The sequence below is a fragment of the Ruditapes philippinarum genome, unplaced genomic scaffold (genome assembly GCF_026571515.1).
Source record: "Ruditapes philippinarum isolate M1 unplaced genomic scaffold, ASM2657151v2 ctg26_1_1_1_1, whole genome shotgun sequence".
In the NCBI taxonomy this organism is placed as follows: Eukaryota; Metazoa; Mollusca; class Bivalvia; order Venerida; family Veneridae; genus Ruditapes; species Ruditapes philippinarum.
In genome coordinates this window covers 465915-486542 of record NW_026865626.1, presented here as the reverse complement: position 1 = coordinate 486542, position 20628 = coordinate 465915, and the positions used below count along the sequence as shown (strand labels likewise).

At 35.6% G+C, this 20628-nt stretch overlaps 1 protein-coding gene across 2 annotated transcripts; it reads left to right on the top strand.

Moving 5' to 3' along the window:
- The first annotated feature begins 13 nt into the window (after positions 1–13).
- On the top strand, positions 14–12949 carry LOC132729795 (uncharacterized). 2 transcript variants are annotated; one of them, XM_060715615.1, is made up of 3 exons: positions 14–37; positions 10766–10968; positions 12246–12949. In XM_060715615.1, the coding sequence occupies exons 2-3, from the start codon at positions 10806–10808 to the stop codon at positions 12719–12721; spliced, it is 639 nt and encodes a 212-aa protein (XP_060571598.1). In that variant the 5' UTR covers positions 14–37; positions 10766–10805; the 3' UTR covers positions 12722–12949. The 2 variants fall into 2 exon arrangements, with proteins under 2 accessions (XP_060571598.1, XP_060571597.1); XM_060715614.1 differs by lacking the exon at positions 14–37 and adding an exon at positions 7021–7113.
- The last annotated feature ends 7679 nt before the right edge of the window (positions 12950–20628 follow it).

Sequence of the window (20628 nt, the reverse complement as noted above, 5' to 3'; positions counted from 1 at the left end):
TCGCTCATCTGACAGTGCTTCCAAACTGAATACAAAGGTATAGTTGAAAAAAGAGGCTACATTAATATTTGACATGAATTATAACAACTCTATAAAACGCACTGTAAAGAACTTCTTTCATGAAATAGTTTATTTTCTTCAGTTTACGAAACGCTGTAGATCCATAATATTTCATAAACAGATAGGCAAGCATATCATGACTGACTTTGTAGACCCGACTTTAAACAGACACTAAATAATTTTAAGATTACACACGATAGAAAATTAGTTAGTTCAATATAAGTTAACACCCTTGCTACTCAATGGGTAAATTTCGTTTCTTCGGTAATTTTTGATGAAATGCCTTCATTTGTAGAAACAATAAAAATTGGCATTGAAGTCTAAAAATATCTATCGCGTGCCATGGAGAAATTTTTATATTTAGCTGAAGTTCGACTTCATGAATTGTTATCGATTTATAGCTAACGTGACAGGAACTTGGCTCGCTGGCTGAATTCATTCTATGCATATATACGTATATTAGGACGTATAGGTAAATCAATTTATTTAAATAAACAAATCGACTTCTTTTAGTCATTGTAAGTATCATTGTAACCTAACTAGATTGTATATAAGAAGCACTTGCATATACATGTACATGTACTGCATTTTAGAGAAATATCTAATGCAATATGTGAACAATTGCTATCAATTTCAGCAGCGCTTTTCTAGTTACTTTCCTGCACTGCTTTCTTTTCCTGCAGCATTCTATTGTACACGTTATACATCTTTTCAAAGGCTCAATTCTGAACACTGCTTACCCATTAAGAGAAGGGAAGGCCGGGTTAAAGAGAAACACTTTTCCGATTATTAATATCATTTTAAGTATGACTGGCTAAGATTTTGATTTTCATGTCTATATTCTGTTACACAGCTCAGTAAGTAAGTAAGTAAGTAAGGTAAGTAAGTAAGGTAAGTAAGTAAGTAAGTAAGTAAGTAAGTAAGTAAGTAAGTAAGTAAGTAAGTAAGTAAGTAAGTAAGTAAGTAAGTAAGTAAGTAAGTAAGTAAGTAAGTAAGTAAGTAAGTAAGTAAGTAAGTAAGTAAGTAAGTAAGTAAGTAAGTAAGTAAGTAAGTAAGTAAGTAAAGTAAAGTAAAGTAAAGTAAAGTAAAGTAAAGTAAAGTAAAGTAAGGTAAAGTAAGGTAAGGTAAGGTAAGGTAAGGTAAGGTAAGGTAAGGTAAGGTAAGGTAAGGTAAGGAAGTAAGTAAGGTAAGTAAGTAAGTAATTAAAAACACAATACATATTCAAAATACATGTACAATGCATGAACACACATTACCTTACACTAAATCTATGTAAGATCAAGGTACTTAAGAGAGATTCCAACTGATATAGGACGCTTGGAATTTTCCAACAGTTTCAGATTTACGAATGGAGAGAGGGATATTATTCCATAGTTTGGGGCCCGAGTAAATCAGAGATTTTCTAAAAATTTCTTTTTTTGGTTGAGGTATAAATAAATCTGAATTTTTTGCTGACCTAAGGTTACGTTCATGTCTTTGGTGAATAAATTGAAATTTGTTTTTCATGTACTTTGGAAATGAAGCATTGTTTAATGATTTATACATAATGACAGCTTTCTTGTATCTTATTCTTTCATCAATTTTTATCCAATTTAATTCATTAAATAATTCAGTAGATGGGGCATCATAACTTTTGTCAAGAATGATTCTTGCAGCTCTTTTCTGAAAGTTTATTATATCCACAATCTGTTCATTGCTACAGTTTCCCCAGACTGTACAACAATAATCTAAATGTGGTAAGATATAAGCATTAAAGAACAGTTTTCTTGCGTTTACATCAAGGTATTGTTTTATTCTTAGAAGAAGGTACAACTGAGTATTGCATTTCTTTAACGTCTTATCTACTTGGGTTTTCCACTTAAGGTTATTGTCAATATGTACACCTAATAACTTTTCAGTTTCAGTAAATTCAATTTCATGTTCTTGCAGGTGTAGTGGTTGTAATTGTTGTTTATTTTTATTGGATGACAGGTTCATTGCTTTTGTTTTCTTTGAGTTTAGCATCATTGCATTCTGTTTGCACCTCAGATTTACATTGTCAAGGTCAGCTTGGAGTTTATCATGTAAATCTTGTATAGAGAGACCTGCTGCTGTAAGAGTAGTGTCATCAGCAAAAAGATCTGCCTCTGAGGTTTTCAAATGGAGTGGTAGATCATTTATATATATGATGAAAAGCAAAGGTCCAAGGACAGATCCTTGATGCATATAGTAAATACAAATAAAAACTAGTTAAAATTTAGCCTATAAAATATCCTGTGTTTACCCTGGTTTTCTGCTAGAAAAATTACTGACTGATCGATTTCCTTTTAAAACGTATCCCATATGTCTTTGTTATGAATTTGTTGTATCACAGTCAAAACATTAAATTACAACTGCCATGTATGCCTTTACAAAGTGTCTCTTCTGAATTTTAGAGACCTTTAATTATGCCCCCATTTCGAAGAAAAGGGGGTATATTGCTTTGCACTTGTCGGTCCGTCGGTCCGTCGGTCCGTAGACCAAATGGTTTCCGAGTGATAACTAAAGAACCCTTAGGCCTAGGAACTTCAAACTTGGTATGGTGATTGGTCATGACCAGTAGATGAACCCTATTGATTTTGGGGTCAAGGGGTCAAAGGTCAAGGTCACATTGACCTTGTAAGCAAAAACGGTTTCCGATCAATAACTAAAGAACCTTAAGGCCTAGGAACTTCAAACTTGGTATGGTGATTGGTCATGATCAGTAGATGACCCCTATTGATTTTGGGGTCAAGGGGTCAAAGGTCAAGGTCACATTGACCTTGTAAGGAAAAACGGTTTCCGATCAATAACTAAAGAACTTTAAGGCCTAGGACTTCAAACTTGGTATGGTGATTGGTCATGATCAGTAGATGACCCCTATTAATTTTGGGGTCAAGGTGTCAAAGGTCAAGGTCACATTGACCTTGTAAGCAAAAACGGTTTCCAATCAATAACTAAAGAACTTTAAGGCCTAGGAACTTCAAACTTGGTATGGTGATTGGTCATGATCAGTAGATAACCCCTATTGATTTTGGAGTCAAGGTGTCAAAGGTCAAGGTCACATTGACCTCTTGGGTAAAAACGGTTTCTGATCAATAACAAAAGAACCCTTAGGCCTAGGAACTTCAAACTTGGTATGGTGATTGGTTATGACCAGCAGATGACCCCTATTGATTTTGGGGTTAAGGGGTCAAAGGTCAAGGTCACATTGACCTTGTAGGTAAAAACGGTTTCCGATCAATAACGAAAGAACCCTTAGGCCTAGGGACTTCAAACTTGATATGGTGATTGGTCATGATCAGTAGATGACCCCTATTGATTTTGGGGTCAAGGGTTCAAAGGTCAAGGTCACATTGACCTCTTAGGTAAAAACGGTTTCTGATCAATACTAAAGAACCCTTAGGCCTAGGAACTTCAAACTTGGTATGGTGATTGGTCATGACCAGCAGATGACCCCTATTGATATTGGGGTTATGGGGTCAAAGGGCAAGGTCACATTGACCTTGTAGGTAAAAATGCTTTCCAATCAATAACTTAAGAACCCTTAGGCCTAGGAACTTCAAACTTGGTATGGTGATTGGTCATGACCAGCAGATGACCTATTGATTTTTGGGTCAAGGGGTCAAAGGTCAAGGTCACATGGACCTTGTAGGTAAAAACGGTTTCCGATCAATTAACTAAAAAGGCTTAGGCCTAGGAACTTCAAACTTTGTATGATGATTGGTCGTGACCAGCAGATGACCCCTATTGAGTTTTGGGTCAAGGGTCAAAGGTCAAGGTCACATTGACCTTGTAAGTAAAAACGGTTTCTGATCAATAATTTAAGAACGCTTAGGCCTAGGAACTTCAAACTTGGTATGGTGATTTGTCATGACCAGCAGATTACCCCTATTGATTTTGGGATCAAGGGGTCAAAGGTCAAGGTCACATTGACATTGTAAGTAAAAACGGTTTCTGATCAATAACTAAAGAACGCTTTGGCCTAGGAACTTCAAACTTGGTATGGTGATTGGTCATGATAAGTAGATGACCCCTATTGATTTTGGGGTCAAGTGGTCAAAGGTCAAGGTCACATTGACCTTGTAAGGAAAAACGGTTTCCGATCAATAACTAAAGAACTTTAAGGCCTAGGAACTTCAAACTTGGTATGGTGATTGGTCATGATCAGTAGATGACCCCTATTAATTTTGGGGTCAAGGTGTCAAAGGTCAAGGTCACATTGACCTTGTAAGCAAAAACGGTTTCCAATCAATAACTAAAGAACTTTAAGGCCTAGGAACTTCAAACTTGGTATGGTGATTGGTCATGATCAGTAGATAACCCCTATTGATTTTGGAGTCAAGGGGTCAAAGGTCAAGGTCACATTGACCTTGTAAGGAAAAACGGTTTCCGATCAATAACTAAAGAACTTTAAGGCCTAGGAACTTCAAACTTGGTATGGTGATTGGTCATGATCAGTAGATAACCCCTATTGATTTTGGAGTCAAGGGGTCAAAGGTCACATTGACCTTGTATGTTAAAACGGTTTCCGATCAATAACTAAAGAACCCTTAGGCCTAGGAACTTCAAACTTGGTATGGTGATTGGTCATGACCAGCAGATGACCTATTGATTTTGGGGTCAAGGGGTCAAAGGTCAAGGTCACGTTGACCTTGTAGGTAAAAACGGTTTCTGATCAATTAACTAAAAACGCTTAGGCCTAGGAACTTCAAACTTTGTATGATGATTGGTCGTGACCAGCAGATGACCCCTATTGAGTTTTGGGTCAAGGGGTCAAAGGTTAAGGTCATGACCAGTAGATACTTGATAACCCTTATTAATTGTTTGATCACTGGGTCAGAAGTCATGCATAATAACCTTATCACATGACTAATTGGCTGCTGATAGGGGGCATACATGTTTTACAAACATATCTTGTTTTTTTAAGCGCTACTAAATTCGCCTTTGTCTATTTTGAATATCTTCCAACGGTCTATTTTGAATAACATTCCATGTTTTTGAATTATGTACCGCCATGGATTTACCAAAAAAAAAAAAATAAATAAAAAATAAAAATAAAAAAATAAAAATAAAAAGAGAAACAACACCCAACTGTTTGAATGACTGAAAGACAAAACTTTGGCATTTAATTGGCTGCGATTTTCGAAACTAACGTGTGAACGTGTGTTACGTTTATTCATTTTTATCAAATAATACAATGTAGTCTTTTTTTCTTTAAACAACGCGCACTTTATGTTTTTATCATAAGCACAACGATAAGTTTGCAGTGTGTTCCACGTGAAATGTTAAGGCAGTAAGTCTGGGTGCCCCTATTACATGTGTGTTGATATTTCCAAAATGGTTTAAATGATTTCAAAAATCACAGTTGACTTGGGTAAAGGTACAAATATGAAATATTTAGTGACAAGCAATAGGAATATAATAACATAAAAGATAAAAAAATAATACTTTCTGTTTACATTGAAGAATCACAAACCTGTATTCTTAAAAGTTAGAAATCACAATGAGCGGACATTCATGTTGCCTTACATCATTATATTTTTCCACAAACATTGATCCAACCTCTGTCGTAAAGAAGCATTAAAGAGACAAATCCAGATGTTACAAATTACAAATATCTTAATTTTAGGTCATCGCAAACTGTGTGCAGGTATTGAAGTAATGGCTGGCGAATGCAGTGGAGACTTTTCGTATAAGTGGGTTGGGGACCAATGCACGGCTATAATAACGCAGTAGACGGACACTATGTAACAGGCAGACTACCAGTAAATTTGTCTCCGTCAAACCGGACGCACATGCTCGTTTCTTTCCAAAGAATAGAGATCCTTTGATAGCTTTACCTGCCTTGCCTTATGACAATATTAAAATGGATAATTTCGTTGCCTTTATTTCGACGGAAGTTTTGGTCTGGCATCACCCCGTGCATCCATTAAACGACGAGGCAGTGTTTCTAGGAAAACAAGGCGCGGTTTACGCATGTATTGATGTTGATACAGTTGACTAATTTGCTTGTTCCACTAAAACCATCTTATTGATTCTAAATGACCTACAAATGCTAATGATACCAAAGATTTTAATGTAAGCTTTATTATTAGTGTTACAGATCTTGACAATATGATTTTTTTCGTGATTGCCAATATCATTATACCGAGGGCTCCTTCACATAGACAAATAGACGGAGCAAAAGCGCATATAAAGTGTTGTATGCAATAATTTTAATTGGGAGGGTGCATAAAGTGGTTAGATTCCATTGCAAAAAGACAGAACTGTCAATGGAAAGTTTTGCAAGAGCTTTGTGCTGAAGAATATTTAACAATTCTACAACAGACTACGTCCATCTGGAGCAAATTTGTACAATATTTTCTAAACATGCCCGTCCTCCACATTTGTCAGACAACATGTGAATTTTTACTGCTATGATTGGAAAAGCGTAAGGGTCGACAGGTCATTATCATATTTGTGCCTAAATATTTTCGGATCAAAGCATACGAGGTTGTGTCAAACACGTCGTAAAACTTAATTAAATGTCGTCGAATTTGGACATTTTCGACGATCAACAACAACAAAATGTCTTAAGTTACGAATTTTATTCTGGTCGACTTACAAGTACACGTATACAATTCATATCAAAGTGTGTTATTTACAATGGAACTAGCAGAACTTTAAAATTTATAGCTGATAAAAATGAATCCTATACCTATTTAACATTTATAAAAATGGTACATATGTAGTTTTTAAAAGTCTATTTCGCGCAAGAGATACCTAATTTCTATAATAAATTTGATGAGTTTCTTCAGTCAATACTAAATAAATACTAAATGCTGCAGGTCCATTTTACATTTGCCAAAAAAACCCTAACAATCTGCCATATGACCCGAAAAGTGTCGACCCAACTTTAAACAGACAAAATAGATCGGGCGTTAGAACTTTAAAAATATTTCGGGTCATTCAACGATAATAACACGATTGAAACCTCGTTAGTTCAATATTAGTTTTCTCCCTTGCTAATAAACCGTACTTTGTACCCGATTTGTGTTGACTGGACGGATTAAGGTAAAAAAGTTACTTTGACAATTATATTGTTGTCTTGCCTTCATTTGTGTTAGATATGACTTTTTTGAATAAATATAAATAACACTAAAAGACACTTTTTTGGATCTAGCCAAAGTTCATGTTGTGTCACATGGTCATATTGGTTTAACAGATAATTAATGTGATAGATCTATAATTATATTGCTGTATAAGTTGTAACTTATTATACCTGTTTATACAAAACGTCCTGATATACATGCATTATCAATTAAACTTTAATACAAGTGGACTTTATGTATAGGTTAGCGTTCATTATCACGGGGGAGGAAGTGTTACACGAAGGATGGAGTTCTTATGATAACTTGTTCAGGAGTTCTTGTGATAACTGTCACGGAGTTCATCGGAAAACATCTGTATATACTACAAAAACACTCGTTAAAAATGGTTATTTTCATCTTTCAAAAATGAGTTTTAGGTGCTAAATTAAACTTAATGATTAAGCTTGTCTTACATCTTGTATTATGTATCAAAAAGTTACAAAATCTAATTCACAGGCCATTTTTCATCGCCTCTTGCATCAAATCTGGTAGTTTTCAGTAAAATTTCCAAACTATTTGCCAATTCACAAGTATTGACCGGTTTATTTCTGGTCTTCATCCTTGCCAGACATAATTACCTAATAATTATTGTAATGCAAAATTGCAAACATAAAGCACCGGCTAACAGATTTATACCCGATTTTTCAAATGTCCCGGAGTTCTTGTGATAACTCTGAAGATGTCACAGAGTTCTTATGATAACTTTTGTTATTGACATTGTGTTTTTGCGCTAAATCACGGCACGTTTTAGCGTTTTTTTATTATTCAATGAGATTATAAATCATTATCAAATGTAGTACGCTCATCCTTTGCGCAAAAAATAGGATATATAACGTTGGTTTTGAGTGAATTTTAGTTCAAGAGATATTATTTCTTACTCCCGTTTCTTTTTCATAGTATTTTTTTTTTGATTGACGCAGATTTCGTAGCCTGGAAAAAGGATTTATGTACTGTTTTCCTAGCAGTTTCCGGCTCCTAGCAGTATTCTGGTCCTCAAGGCATACAGTCTATTTTTTCTCAGTTAAGCATCTATGTTACTGCATCAATCAATGAAACATTTGTTTTCTATGTAAAACAGCAGTTATAATAGTACAGCGATTAATATGTTTTAAAGTTTTGTCTGTTGTTTTAAGTTACAGTAGAGAACTTGCGACACTTATAAGCAACACCTGGGGAATTCCAGTTTGAATGCCCATGCACAAGAACTGAAATCCCATTCTAGTTAAATCACTACTTTTAAACAATATATTTGAAGACGACACAGAAAAATTTGGGAAGTTATATCTATTTGAAAAACCCAGCTTAACATTGCTTATTGGTGACTGAATTCTATTCAAAATAATATAGGTCCGGAAAACTGCTATGAAATTTAGAAAAAAAATGTGAGCAAAGATGTTACATCTCAGGCCTTTATTCCATTAAAATGTAAAATAAAAGAGCAACATTAAAACAAGGTAATGCTGGACAGGAACCTAGCTTTGTTCTGTCAAAGTTTGCACTCTTCGGTAGACAGATTTTTATTTTATTTGTTAAAAAGTGCGATTTGTGGCAGGAATCTGCTATGAAACAAATAGGGCATTTATGTACGTGATAAAATGCGCTTTGAAATACTCAAATATGGTATTTTCATGTATATTTTTCTGTCGATGTTTGATGAGTATTTCCCCTTTGTAATCTTAGTGGAGGAAACTACTTTTGCTGTAATTGATAACAAAAATATATAGTCAAACTTAGTTCTTAAGAAAGGTGGTTGCTTAAAACATGTGAAACTGAGAACAACGTGTACGTTTTGAGACATTTTTGTTTTGTGGTTTAAGCCATTATACTGCTGAATATCAGTGGCCGCTGGTTCAATTTTTACTGTAGATGATAGCCTATCACCTATTTATCCTTTGCAGACACTTAAAACCAACGTTTTATCCACATTTTTGTGCAAAAGATGATCGTACTGCATTTCATAATGATTAACAATCTTATTGAATGATAATAAACGCCAAAACGTGCCGTGATTTAGCGCAAGGAACACAATGGCAATAACAAAAGTTATCATAAGAACTCTGTGACATCTTCAGAGTTATCACAAGAACAAGACATTTGAAAAATCGGGTATAAATCTGTAAGCCGGTGCTTTATGTTTGCAATTTTGCATTATAATTAGGTAATTATGTATGGCAAGGATGAAGGCCAGAAATAAACCGGTCAAAACTTGTGAATTGACAAGTAATTTGGAAATTTTACTCAAAACTACCAGATTTGAAGCAAGAGGCGATGAAAAATGGCCCGTGAATTAGTTTTTGACACATAATACAAAATGTAAGACAAGCTTAATCATTAAAGTTTAAATTAGCACCTAAACTCATTTTTGAACGATGAAAATAACCATTTTTGACGAGTTTTTTGTAGTAGATACAGATGTTTTCCGACGAACTCCGTGACAGTTATCATAAGAACTCCTGAACAAGTTATCATAAGAACTCCATCCTTTGTGTAACACTTTCTCCCCCGTGATTATTATGCATTTACAAAATTAACTTGGCCCTTTTAGATCAGTTTAATTCGGTAAAAGCTTGTAAACTTTTTTTTGCACCAAAACAGTTTAAGTCATGTGATTACTTATCTGCTTCTTTGGCGGTAGAAGACCTCGGCCGCCCTTCAATGCATTGTTTCAGGATCGAACAGGTACCCGATTAGAACCATTGACGTTCCTTTAGATAGCTAAATAGCTTCGTCACATGAAAGAATCCAAAGTTCCTGTCGGGATTCTAACCCACAGCGATAAGGGGGCAAGTGGTTTTAAGTGAACTACCCTAACCATTGGACCACTGACGCGCCTAAATATTTACTGATGAATGTTTGAACCTATCTTTTAACCAGTCGATTTACTTGGCTGTTAAATAGATAGCCGATTCATCAAAGTAAATGTGCTACTATTCATTTCAGTTAGAGTCTACTGCAATCCGTCGTTGTAACTTTTAGTTACTAGCTGTAGTTATGATAGCTAGATTGCATATTAGAAAACCCATTTATTGTGTCAGATGCACATCTTTTGTAATACAGACGAAGAATTTGCTAGGAATTTCTTTTAAGTTACTTTATTGTAATCACATTGCCTCGTCCCCGTCAAACTGCCTTATTGAAAGATTTTAATGAACTTATTCATTGTTTTGATGGTTGTGTATTCTAACAATTTTAGATTCACTACAAAAACAAATCAATTATAAGGCCTCGTGGTTTCTTAGCAACATAATTCTGCTCGGGCACTCCAAGAAGAAAACATTAGAAATAACATTTATTAACAAGATGTTACTCAATTTCATTTCATACCAGTTTTGATCTAAACAAACACGTGCTATAGTTTTAACATCAAATGAGTCCAACAATTTTCTTATTTAGTTTGCATTGTGTATGCCTTGCATGCAATGACTGTACCAAAGTTGTTCACAACTTTTAAAATAATTTTAGTAACCACATGAATAGGGCATATAATACAAATATCAAATTTATAGTGTAAAACAGTAAGAGTGAAATAAAGTAAATAAAGATTTTACTATTGATAATTTCTATTTTTGCTGAAGGAAACACAAACCTGTACTCGTAACAGCTATAGAAATCACAATGAGTGGATATGCCAGTTACGAAGATGCGCTTGATCCAAAATATGGAGAACCATTTCCAGTTCCTTTGGTAACTGCAACTGCAGAGACGCTGAAAGGTTACGGAACAATTGTCACAGATTTCGAGAATGAGAAAGTCGAGATTACACCCTGGCCGGTTAAAGGTTTGCACGCTTTATTAGTATAGATTCCATAGAATTTGGCGATTTTTTTTTCTCCGCTGACATGTAAAGTTGGTTTTGGAGGGCGGGGGTGGGTATTCAATGACTGAATGGTTCAGGTGGCTGACTTCGTGTTTTATGGTTTGGTTTTAAGTCACACCACAATCACCATATTTCGACCTGACTTCGTGTCACCTGCACCTAACCACTGTTTTTTTTTAAATGCATCTATGGACTTCGTTTTTTTTTCATGTGAGAAAACTATCCAGCTGGCCAACTGAAGGTCAGTAGTTCTATCCTCATGACGGCAATGATGAGTGTAAGGGCAGTTGATGTCTTAATGAAAACACCATTAAAGCTGAGATATCAGGATGTTGATGTGACTTAAGACTAACGAAAAGAAAGGGGAAAAAGTAATTGCTGATACTAAAACGTTTGTGTCGCTGTGTAGTCCGTTCCCTCTTCAAACGCGATGTTGTTAAAGAATAGAAACCGTCAACTGTGTATCTAGCCATTCCGTTGACAATAGGTTTATTTGGTTTTGTTTGGTTAAGTGCCAGTTTAGAAGTACTATGATCATATACCGCTGGACAGTTACCTTACGCATTTATATTCTTATCCACTAACTCGTTGCTTTCCAAATTTATATCTTCTCCAAAAATAGCATTAGAAACATTTGTGCAATGGACGTTTGATTTTAGAACTGAATCGCCGGGAATAACATTTGCCGCGCCTAGACTCGGAACTTGCATTGCGAATCACGAAGAATGTAGGTCTAATGCTTTACGTACTGAGGTTAATTTCTATTTTGCGACTTAACTAATAGTATGGATTATAAGTTTGGATGACAAGCATGCATCTTCTCATTCTGCTGGTTTTTTTTAAACTTGCTTTAGGAGGGGTTATTAAGTATGGCCAGGCAAGAACCATTATACCTTACTGCAACCACCTTACCCATAACCGAACTGTTTTATCCGTACATTTTGAGGTCGTTTAAATTCTTTTTAAAACCAACCACACGGAAGATAATACGTAGTTCCTAAAAATTCTTTACATATTTTAATGATCTTTCCACAATCTTCTTTCATTCGAGTCTACATTATAAAGTCTAGCCGTTGCTGAATATAGATTCTTGTAGGCGGATAAACTTCCACTGTGAAGATATGTAAGTGGTCGGAAATAATCTGGTTATATATTAAGTTTCATCATGATGAAAGAGACCTAGTTCTTCTCAGGGAAAGTTTGTTAATCCTTATGTGCTGCAATTTCTTAATTTCTAGGTCATCGCAAACTGTGTCCTGGCACTGGAGCAATGGGTGGTGAATGCAGTGGTGACTTCTCGTATAAGTGGGTCGGGGATCAGTGCACGGCTATAAATAACGCAGTAGGAGGAGACTATGTCACTGGCAGGCTGCCAGCTAATGTGTCCCCATCAAACCGGACGCACGTGCTCGTGAGGGAAGCCAATTATCACCCGGATGGCGGTCAAGTATTCTTTCCAAAGAATAGAGACCCCTTTATAGCTTTACTTGCCCTACCTGGTGACGATATTAAAATGGATAATTTTGTTGCCTTTTATTTTGACGGAAGTTTTGGTGTACAGATTCACGCTGACATTTGGCACCAACCAGTTTATCCAATAAACGACGAGGCGGTGTTTCTTGGAAAACAAGGGGCTGTACACGCATGCGTAGCGGTTGACACAGTTGATGAATTTGGGAAATACCTTCTTGTTCCACTGCAGCCAACTCGATGATTCTTAACCAAAGTTAGCAAAGATTTTTATTTAGCTGTATACTTGACAATATGAACATTTTCTTCGTGCTTACCAATAGAATTAATGATAATAAATAATACCGGAGCGAGACGATTGCATATAACATTGAATATGATTCTCCATTGCTTTTGATAAAAAGCTAAACGGGAGAAGTAAATTGATAGGTGTTTTAAACTATAAGTGATTTTAAATAAATTTTGAATTGCACTTAATTTGTTTGTCCTTTCGGCAAATGACCGATCAAGTATTAACAAATCTTGTTGCAAGGGACGATTAAAGTTGTTTCTCCTCATAAATGTTTTCTTGGATAAACAGATTTTGACATCTTTAACAGTAATGTCCTTTGTTAGTTATGTGGTCACTTAAATATAATTCTTCTTATAAGAAGTACTTGTTCAAAGCAACAGCTGTCAGAAAAATCCTCAGTATTATTATACTATTACTCGCACGTCGTTTATTTTTCCGCGTAACTATTTCAAACGTTCATTCATTTCCATATGTTTTAGTTAGCTCCTTTTATCTAATGTCATACGGATTTCCAACGTAAATTAAGGGGCGTCCGTGGCCGAGTGGTTAAGGTCGTTGACTTCAAACCACTTGCCCCTCACCGCTGTGGGTTCGAGTCCCGACAGGGACTTTGGATTCTTTCATGTGGGGAAGCTATCCAGCTAGCTTACGGAACGTCGGTGGTTCTACTCAGGTGCCCGTTCGTGCCTGAAATAATGCACCGAAGGGCACCTGAGGTCTTCCTCCACCAGTAAAGCTGGAACGTCGCGATATGACCTATACTGTGTCGATGTGACGTAAAGCCCTAAAAAACAAAAACAAAAAACAAACAGGTGAACGAACAAAACTTACATCATCATATCATAATTTCCTTCTCATACCTTCTGTAATCTTCATCATTTTACGTGTATGTTCTCTATTTGAAAAGTGATGATTTTACAAGATAATGATGACCGGAGTTATAAACGACTGGTGTATTAAAACCTTTTTTCAACTATAGCTCATTGAAAGAAGGTTTTTACAGTATCGGATAAGTAATCCAGCGGTGGCTGCTACGATTCTCGGGCTAGGCTTAATATGACTCAAAATATGTTAAAAGACGTTAAAACAGAAAAACAATTTCCAGCCAAATATATAGCGAGAATGATATACCTATGCTATTAGTGTGTGAGGAGTCTTCAAACAAGAAAACCTGCAAGAACCTGTCAGATCAGTCTATGTCTAATATGCTGCTGTTTTTTTATAAACATTTCAATAAGAAAATTGCTAAAATAAGAACAGAACAGAACAGAAACTTTATTTCTTGGTTTAAGCATAAAAAGCTCATCACCATATTAAATATACAAATACAACATATAATACATAAATGACACATGACATGAATATATATAATTACAAAATAATGGTTTATGTGATGTGAGAATGTTTAATTTGAGATACGAAATTACTTAAAAAGCATATGAATACATGTATATAATACACAAGAATTTGCCTATCTTTACCAAACATTATCAATTTAAGCTACAATACATTATACAAATCAAAGCACTGCAAGCACTGAGGTATACATTGCTTGACATCAAGACCATGTGATTTTAATCTACTGAACTCAATAGAAGTCATCTTCTGGTTACAATCAATTTCGAACACAAATCTAGGCTTATTTCTTCTCAAGTTATTATCTATACATGTTTATACATTTAAGGAAAACCTATGACACCCTGGTGCTATTTCACTAGGGGCAACATTTGAACAACTTTGGTAAAAGACGTACTTATGATATTATTTACCAAGTATCTAAGCTCTAAGCCTTAAACCTTCTGATAAAAAGATTTTTTAAAAAGTTTTTGCTATATACATATAAGGAAAACCTTAATATATGACCCCAGGGGTGAGGCTAATTTTGACCCTTGGGCTGTAACGTGAATAATCTTGGTAGAGGTTAACTACCAAATGTTTCATGACAAATATCTAACCTCTAGTCTTTGTCAATTCAGAGGAGAAGATTTTAAGTTTTAACTACATACATATCAGGAAAATCTATGAACCCTAGTGCAGGGCTAATTTGACACCCAGGGTATAATGTGAAAATCTTGTGAATGTCTACCAGACAATGCCTTTTTGCAAAATATCTATGCTCTAGGCCTCATTTAAGTCTTTGAACAACTTTGGAAGCCCTTTACTCATGGAAACAACCCTGTCAAGTTTGGTTGAAATTTGGACAAGATGTTTTCAAAAAAGATGTTAACTATATAATGTATAAAACACACACACATGCACGCATGCATGCACACACACACAAAACAGGGGAATCGCTATATGCCAACACAGCGTCTACATGCATCAGACCAGCAGTCCAACACATTTTCAAAAAATAAAATGACAATTACATTGTTGATGTGTTGAAAGCCTTGTGAAATTTAATAAAATTAAGCTTTATAATATCTAGAATAAACTTTCATTTCTTTATTCCAAACTGTAAACAAACAATATGAGGTATGGTACATGTTATGGTCAACCAAGTGGATCTCATTGGAGCTAGGTGGAGAGGAGTGTGGGAATCCAAAGATTAGTAAATCGTGTTTGCTTACTGAGTTCATCAGAAAGTATTTAAGCACTAAGTTGAAATTTATATGGCATAATGCACTTTATGTGTGTTAATATGTTATATATCAAAATTAAATACTCAGTAATCTTTTTTTTTGTTAACTATAAACTTAAAGAATTAATAAATTTCTTTTTATAATAATCTATTGAATTCTGATTATAGTATCTTTTTTTTGGTTTGACTTTTATCACAGTCTGTTGCTTTTTGTGATACCATACTATTGTTTCCGGCACCTTTACTCCAAGTAAGCAAATGAAGTAATTGAAGACCAGGACCTTGAGTGTAGTAACTTCCTTTCTGAGTGGGAGATCTGAACATCACTGTCTGTCCTGTCCCACCATGTCTCGATATTGGATTTGTCTTGGTACAGACCACCTGTCTCATGGTCTGCAAGGTCCTGCATGTATGGCCAGCTGGGACTGTTTAATGTCACCGAGGAGAACTCCATATAGTTTTTGACAATCAATAAATATTTTACAATCCAATAGGAAAAAAAAGATTCATGTAGTATCTTTTTTAAGCTAAATCCTTTCAAGCTATCATCAATCGTGTACAATAAAACTTACTGGTAAGGAGTTAATTAAGGGCTTCTCCCCCAATACAAAAAAGGTCAAATTAAGAAGTAGTACTGTTACAATGCCTTATCAAAAATAAAGTCACATGCATATATAGACAATAACTAAATATTTAACAATATTGATTTAATACAAATAAATCATTAATATATGCAGTCCAGCCAATAATGAGCTGAAAATATTTATCAATATCAAAGAGTGAGAAAATGAAATGCAGCCTGACTAAAACTCAAACCAGAGACACTCAGAATACCATACCTCAGCACTACCAAAAAACCCAGAACCCTTGGAATACCATACAGCAGCTCTACAGCTTAATTTCCTTTTTCATTGGCACACTTAAGTAACAAAGTGAATTGACTTATGACTCAGTTATGTACCATCATAAACATATATTGGACCCTAAAAGTAACAGGGTGAAAATATCATAGGGTGAGAAAAATGTGCAGTTTGCTGGAATCAAACCTGAATCAGAATATTATACATGTATGTGGGCTGTACTGACTCACTCAGCTGAGCTATCTAGCTGGCAATGTCAATAATCTATTACACATTGGCAATAGAAGTCAAAGAAAACATTCATTGATAATGACCCATTATTTAAAGTAAATCATATCAGAAACATCCCTTGAAAATGATATCATTTTCATTTTTGACCCACAGTTATTACCACTACCTCCTAATGGGCCTAAGTAAACTGAGCCTGCAGAATTTTTATATTTGCTGTCTGTCAGACATGGCAATTTCTTATGGGTTTCACCTTTATCTCCATTTGAAGGGATGTAACTCATGTTTACTAAATAGTTTGTTCTTATCTGTCTATCTTAAGCTACAGTCTCACTAACATCCCGGCAGAACCCCGGCAGAGCCCCGGTAGACGTCCGGGGTGATTCGGGGTACGACCGGGAACAACCGGGGTACATCCGTAACTCTGCCGGCAACGTCCTGGATGATCCGGGATGATCCGGGAACATCCGGCATTCGACCCCAGATGGAATAAAATATTTAATATCACCGGGGTGGTCCGGGATGATCCGGGAAGGTATAGCTTTGCCGGCTTCATCCTTAACTCTGCCGGGAACGACCGGGGTTATACCGGGAAAGCACCGTAGCTCTGCCGGCACAAACCGGGGATGATCCGGGGTATGATATTGCCGGTAGAGCTACGGTAGAGCTACGGTAGAACCCCGGTATATGCCGGCAGAGCCCCGGTAACTACAGGCAGAGCCCGGAGGATAAAGGTAGAGCTACGGTTGATCCCGGTAGAGCCCCGGCAAAGCCCGGATCATTTCAAAAGAATAAGGACAATTTGCGATGATTGAACTTGCTTGTATTAAAAGCCTTCCCATTTCCCTTCTATCCAGTATGGCATAAGGATTTTTCAGAAAATCATCATGAATTACTATTCTGGAACAATAGATATTATATTAAATAAAAATTATGTATCAAAGTTATCATTTTCGGGCGTTTTCAATCCACCGGGGTTCTACCGGGGCTCTGCCTGGATTGTCCTGGGCTCTGCCGGGGCTCTGCCTGGATCGACCGGGGCTCTGCCTGGGTCAACCGGGGCTCTTCCGGCGTCATCCGGGAACGACCGGGGAAGCACCGGCATGAACCGTAGCTTCACCTGGGCTCTGCCTGGATGATCCGGAGCGCATCCTGGATGGATAGTATGGAACTACCGTAGTGCTGCCGGGGTAAGTGTGACCGCAACAATAATTTCATCCCGGATCGTCCCGGTAACTTACCGGGATGGTCCTGGGCTCTGCCGGGAGTAAGTGAGACCGAGGCTTTAGCCATTACAGACTATTCTAGCTGTATATAAACATAAAAAATCTTTTATATTAACAAACAAAACATAATAAGATGAAAAATTTACCAGTTGGAGAAATTCATCAAATGGATGGAGGTCCAGGAATGATGAATATGGATAGAAATATTTTTTTTGACTGGCTTTATGTACCTTCTAGTTATCAGTGTGGCAAGGAATTTTTATAATTCTTCAGTTAAACCTGGTTTTTCAGTTAAGATTTCATCATAAAAAAGATCTTCAGGACTCTAAATAAATTCATATTTGTGGTATCAGGGGAAATTAAATTACTATTTGTGCTAAATCTGATCATAAACATCAATCTAAATATTTAGAATGTACCTGTGTTGAGTGTCATAGTTCACTCTTCACTTTGGTTATCCCAGGTCAATCCTTTTTTTACTAATGGCTTTAATTTAAAAACTGACCACATCTGCAATCATAAGCTCATATATGGGCTAATAATTTTACCTTATATATATATATATATATATATCAATAGTCTAAGGAGTTATGTAAAAAAAATGTTAAGGGTGGCTCAGCCTGACTGAGTGATTTGATTGTAAATAACATATTTCAAAATATATTTCTGGACTCAACATGCTTTCAAAACTCTGTAAGAAAACTGTCAAATGATGAATAATTATCTGGATCTGTTACCCAAAAATCTGTGTGATTCTAGCACTTCATTTTTTCTAGGATTGCAATAGCTTTCTATTTTGTCAAATATTTTTTTCACTTTCAGTTTATGTTCTGCATTTGCCCATGTAAAATTGATAACTTTAGGTCCAGCACAGTGTAATAGGATATTTACTTGTATCTTTTCATCTTTCTCAGCATTTCCCACTGGCAGTCAACACTGGTAAAGTAAATTTCATTTGCACTTTCCATTTGATAAAGTTATGTGATATGTTACCATTTTCAACATCTAAATGTCTAGGGGGTCTAAACATATCTGCCATGATTGTCAGTTCGAATAATACCGATTACGAAAAGGCTAAATTCGAATAAATATTGAGTACAAATCCTTAGTTCGAATAATATTGAGTACGAATCTTCCTCTTCCCGAAAATGGCTTTTGGACGATATATTTCACTAAAGTTGCAGAAATACTTCACACTGCAGGTGTGAAACAAATAATTGCATACTCCTCCGATGCCACCACGTTGATAGGGTTCTATTATATGCAATTATATGACAATACGTCAGAACGTAAACTTTAATCCATTCATACAGACGCTTACAATGTTACATACATGTAATACTAAATAAGACATATATATCTGTATATGCTCGTTTTCTAAAACAGTTTGAAATAGAAAAAGTATGCAAATCTATATTTAAAAGTAAATAAGGTTTATTTGTTTGATTTAATATTAATTTTGGGTGTTGGACATATTTTTATACAGAGTCTGTCGTAATTCATTCATTCTTGCACGCGCATGCGTGGATACGAAGTTTGAAGCGTAGGTTTACACAATGCTTTTATGAATGAAATAAAAATTTTCATATTTTTTGCTTTCATGTTTAGAAAATGTTTATTTGAACTGAAAGTGCATAGTTTTGAACTTTCAAAGCTTATTGACCACTATGCAAACAGTATAATTAATAAAAAGTGATCTTAATGTGACAATCCTGCAAAATGAGGATCTACTTTTATCGAGGTTTCATCCAAAGGTGGATGTTGTTCAGCAAAACACGTTAGGTGTACTAAATCTGAAATACAGCTATAACTCTGTATACATTGCAAGCAATGTATACAAAAAAGCAAACTGCGACAAATGAAGGGGGATAACTTAGGTAACTTTACATAACCAGTATTTTAACATTTACTTCCCCTTAATAATTCATGATCAATATTAATAGAATTCATTTCTATATGAAATGAATACATTTACTGATTTTGCTAAAATAAGACTGACCTTCTTTTACTACGCTTAGTTCCTTAAATGGTCTGTCACTCAGTCTGTCCGTCCGTAATATTTTCGTGTCTGTCCCATAACTTTTTAACTTAGCCATGATACGTTTTTGAAATAACTTCGCATATAATGATAACAACAATTAGACGATGTGTAGAGTTAAGGTCGCTACCCCAAGGCTTTTCTTTGTCTCCATGATTTGCAAGTATAAAATCTGTTGTCCCCAGGAAGATAAGAGATAGAACAAGTTAGTTATAAAAAAAGACGATCTTTATCAATTTATGGGTAGCTAGATGAAATGAACAACCATAGCAATACTATTGGATCATTTCAGTAAAATTGGCATCTTAAAAAACCGGACAGGTTGTATTGAAAGACCAAAATATCTGCATATTGGCAATATCTCGTGTAGGTGTGACAAAGTTCTCTGCCTTTATCAGAAATAAAATTAAGTGCATGTATGAGTTATGTGCATAATCGTATAATTTATATGTAGCAATCCTTGATTTAACTACAATGAATTGAAATAATCCACCTAATATTTAGAGTCCTGTGACGTCAATTACAGAATTTACAGCAAAAGTCTACGACTTTTCTGGTCATCCCTCGTATGTGACTTCGTACCACGAGTGGCAAACCGCTTTTGACCCTAATTGACACGTAATGAATATGAATTTATTAATAATTTAAAGTGACCAGTCATTCAACTGACCAGATTTTAGACTGATAACTGATCCAAGGTGAAGTTAAACAAAACTTGTGACAATAACCGTGAAATCTATTGACTGAAACAATGACATTGTTCTAAAGGACAACAGAAAATGCAAGTGTCCACTATCCAACTGCTTTTACAACAAAACCGTATTTTATGAATTCATTATGGAATTGTAACTAAAACATTCATAAGCTTCCGATTTGAATAAAAGCTGGTTTTGAAAAATTAAAACCTGCTAACAAGATGGCCTCCA

Bases quoted from the DNA above. Each gene is read 5' to 3' on its own strand.
- LOC132729795 (XM_060715615.1), top strand. From the start codon at position 10,806: ATGAGTGGATATGCCAGTTACGAAGATGCGCTTGATCCAAAATATGGA. The intron at 10,969-12,245 runs GTTTGCACGCTT...CTTAATTTCTAG, and splicing joins TACACCCTGGCCGGTTAAAG to GTCATCGCAAACTGTGTCCT.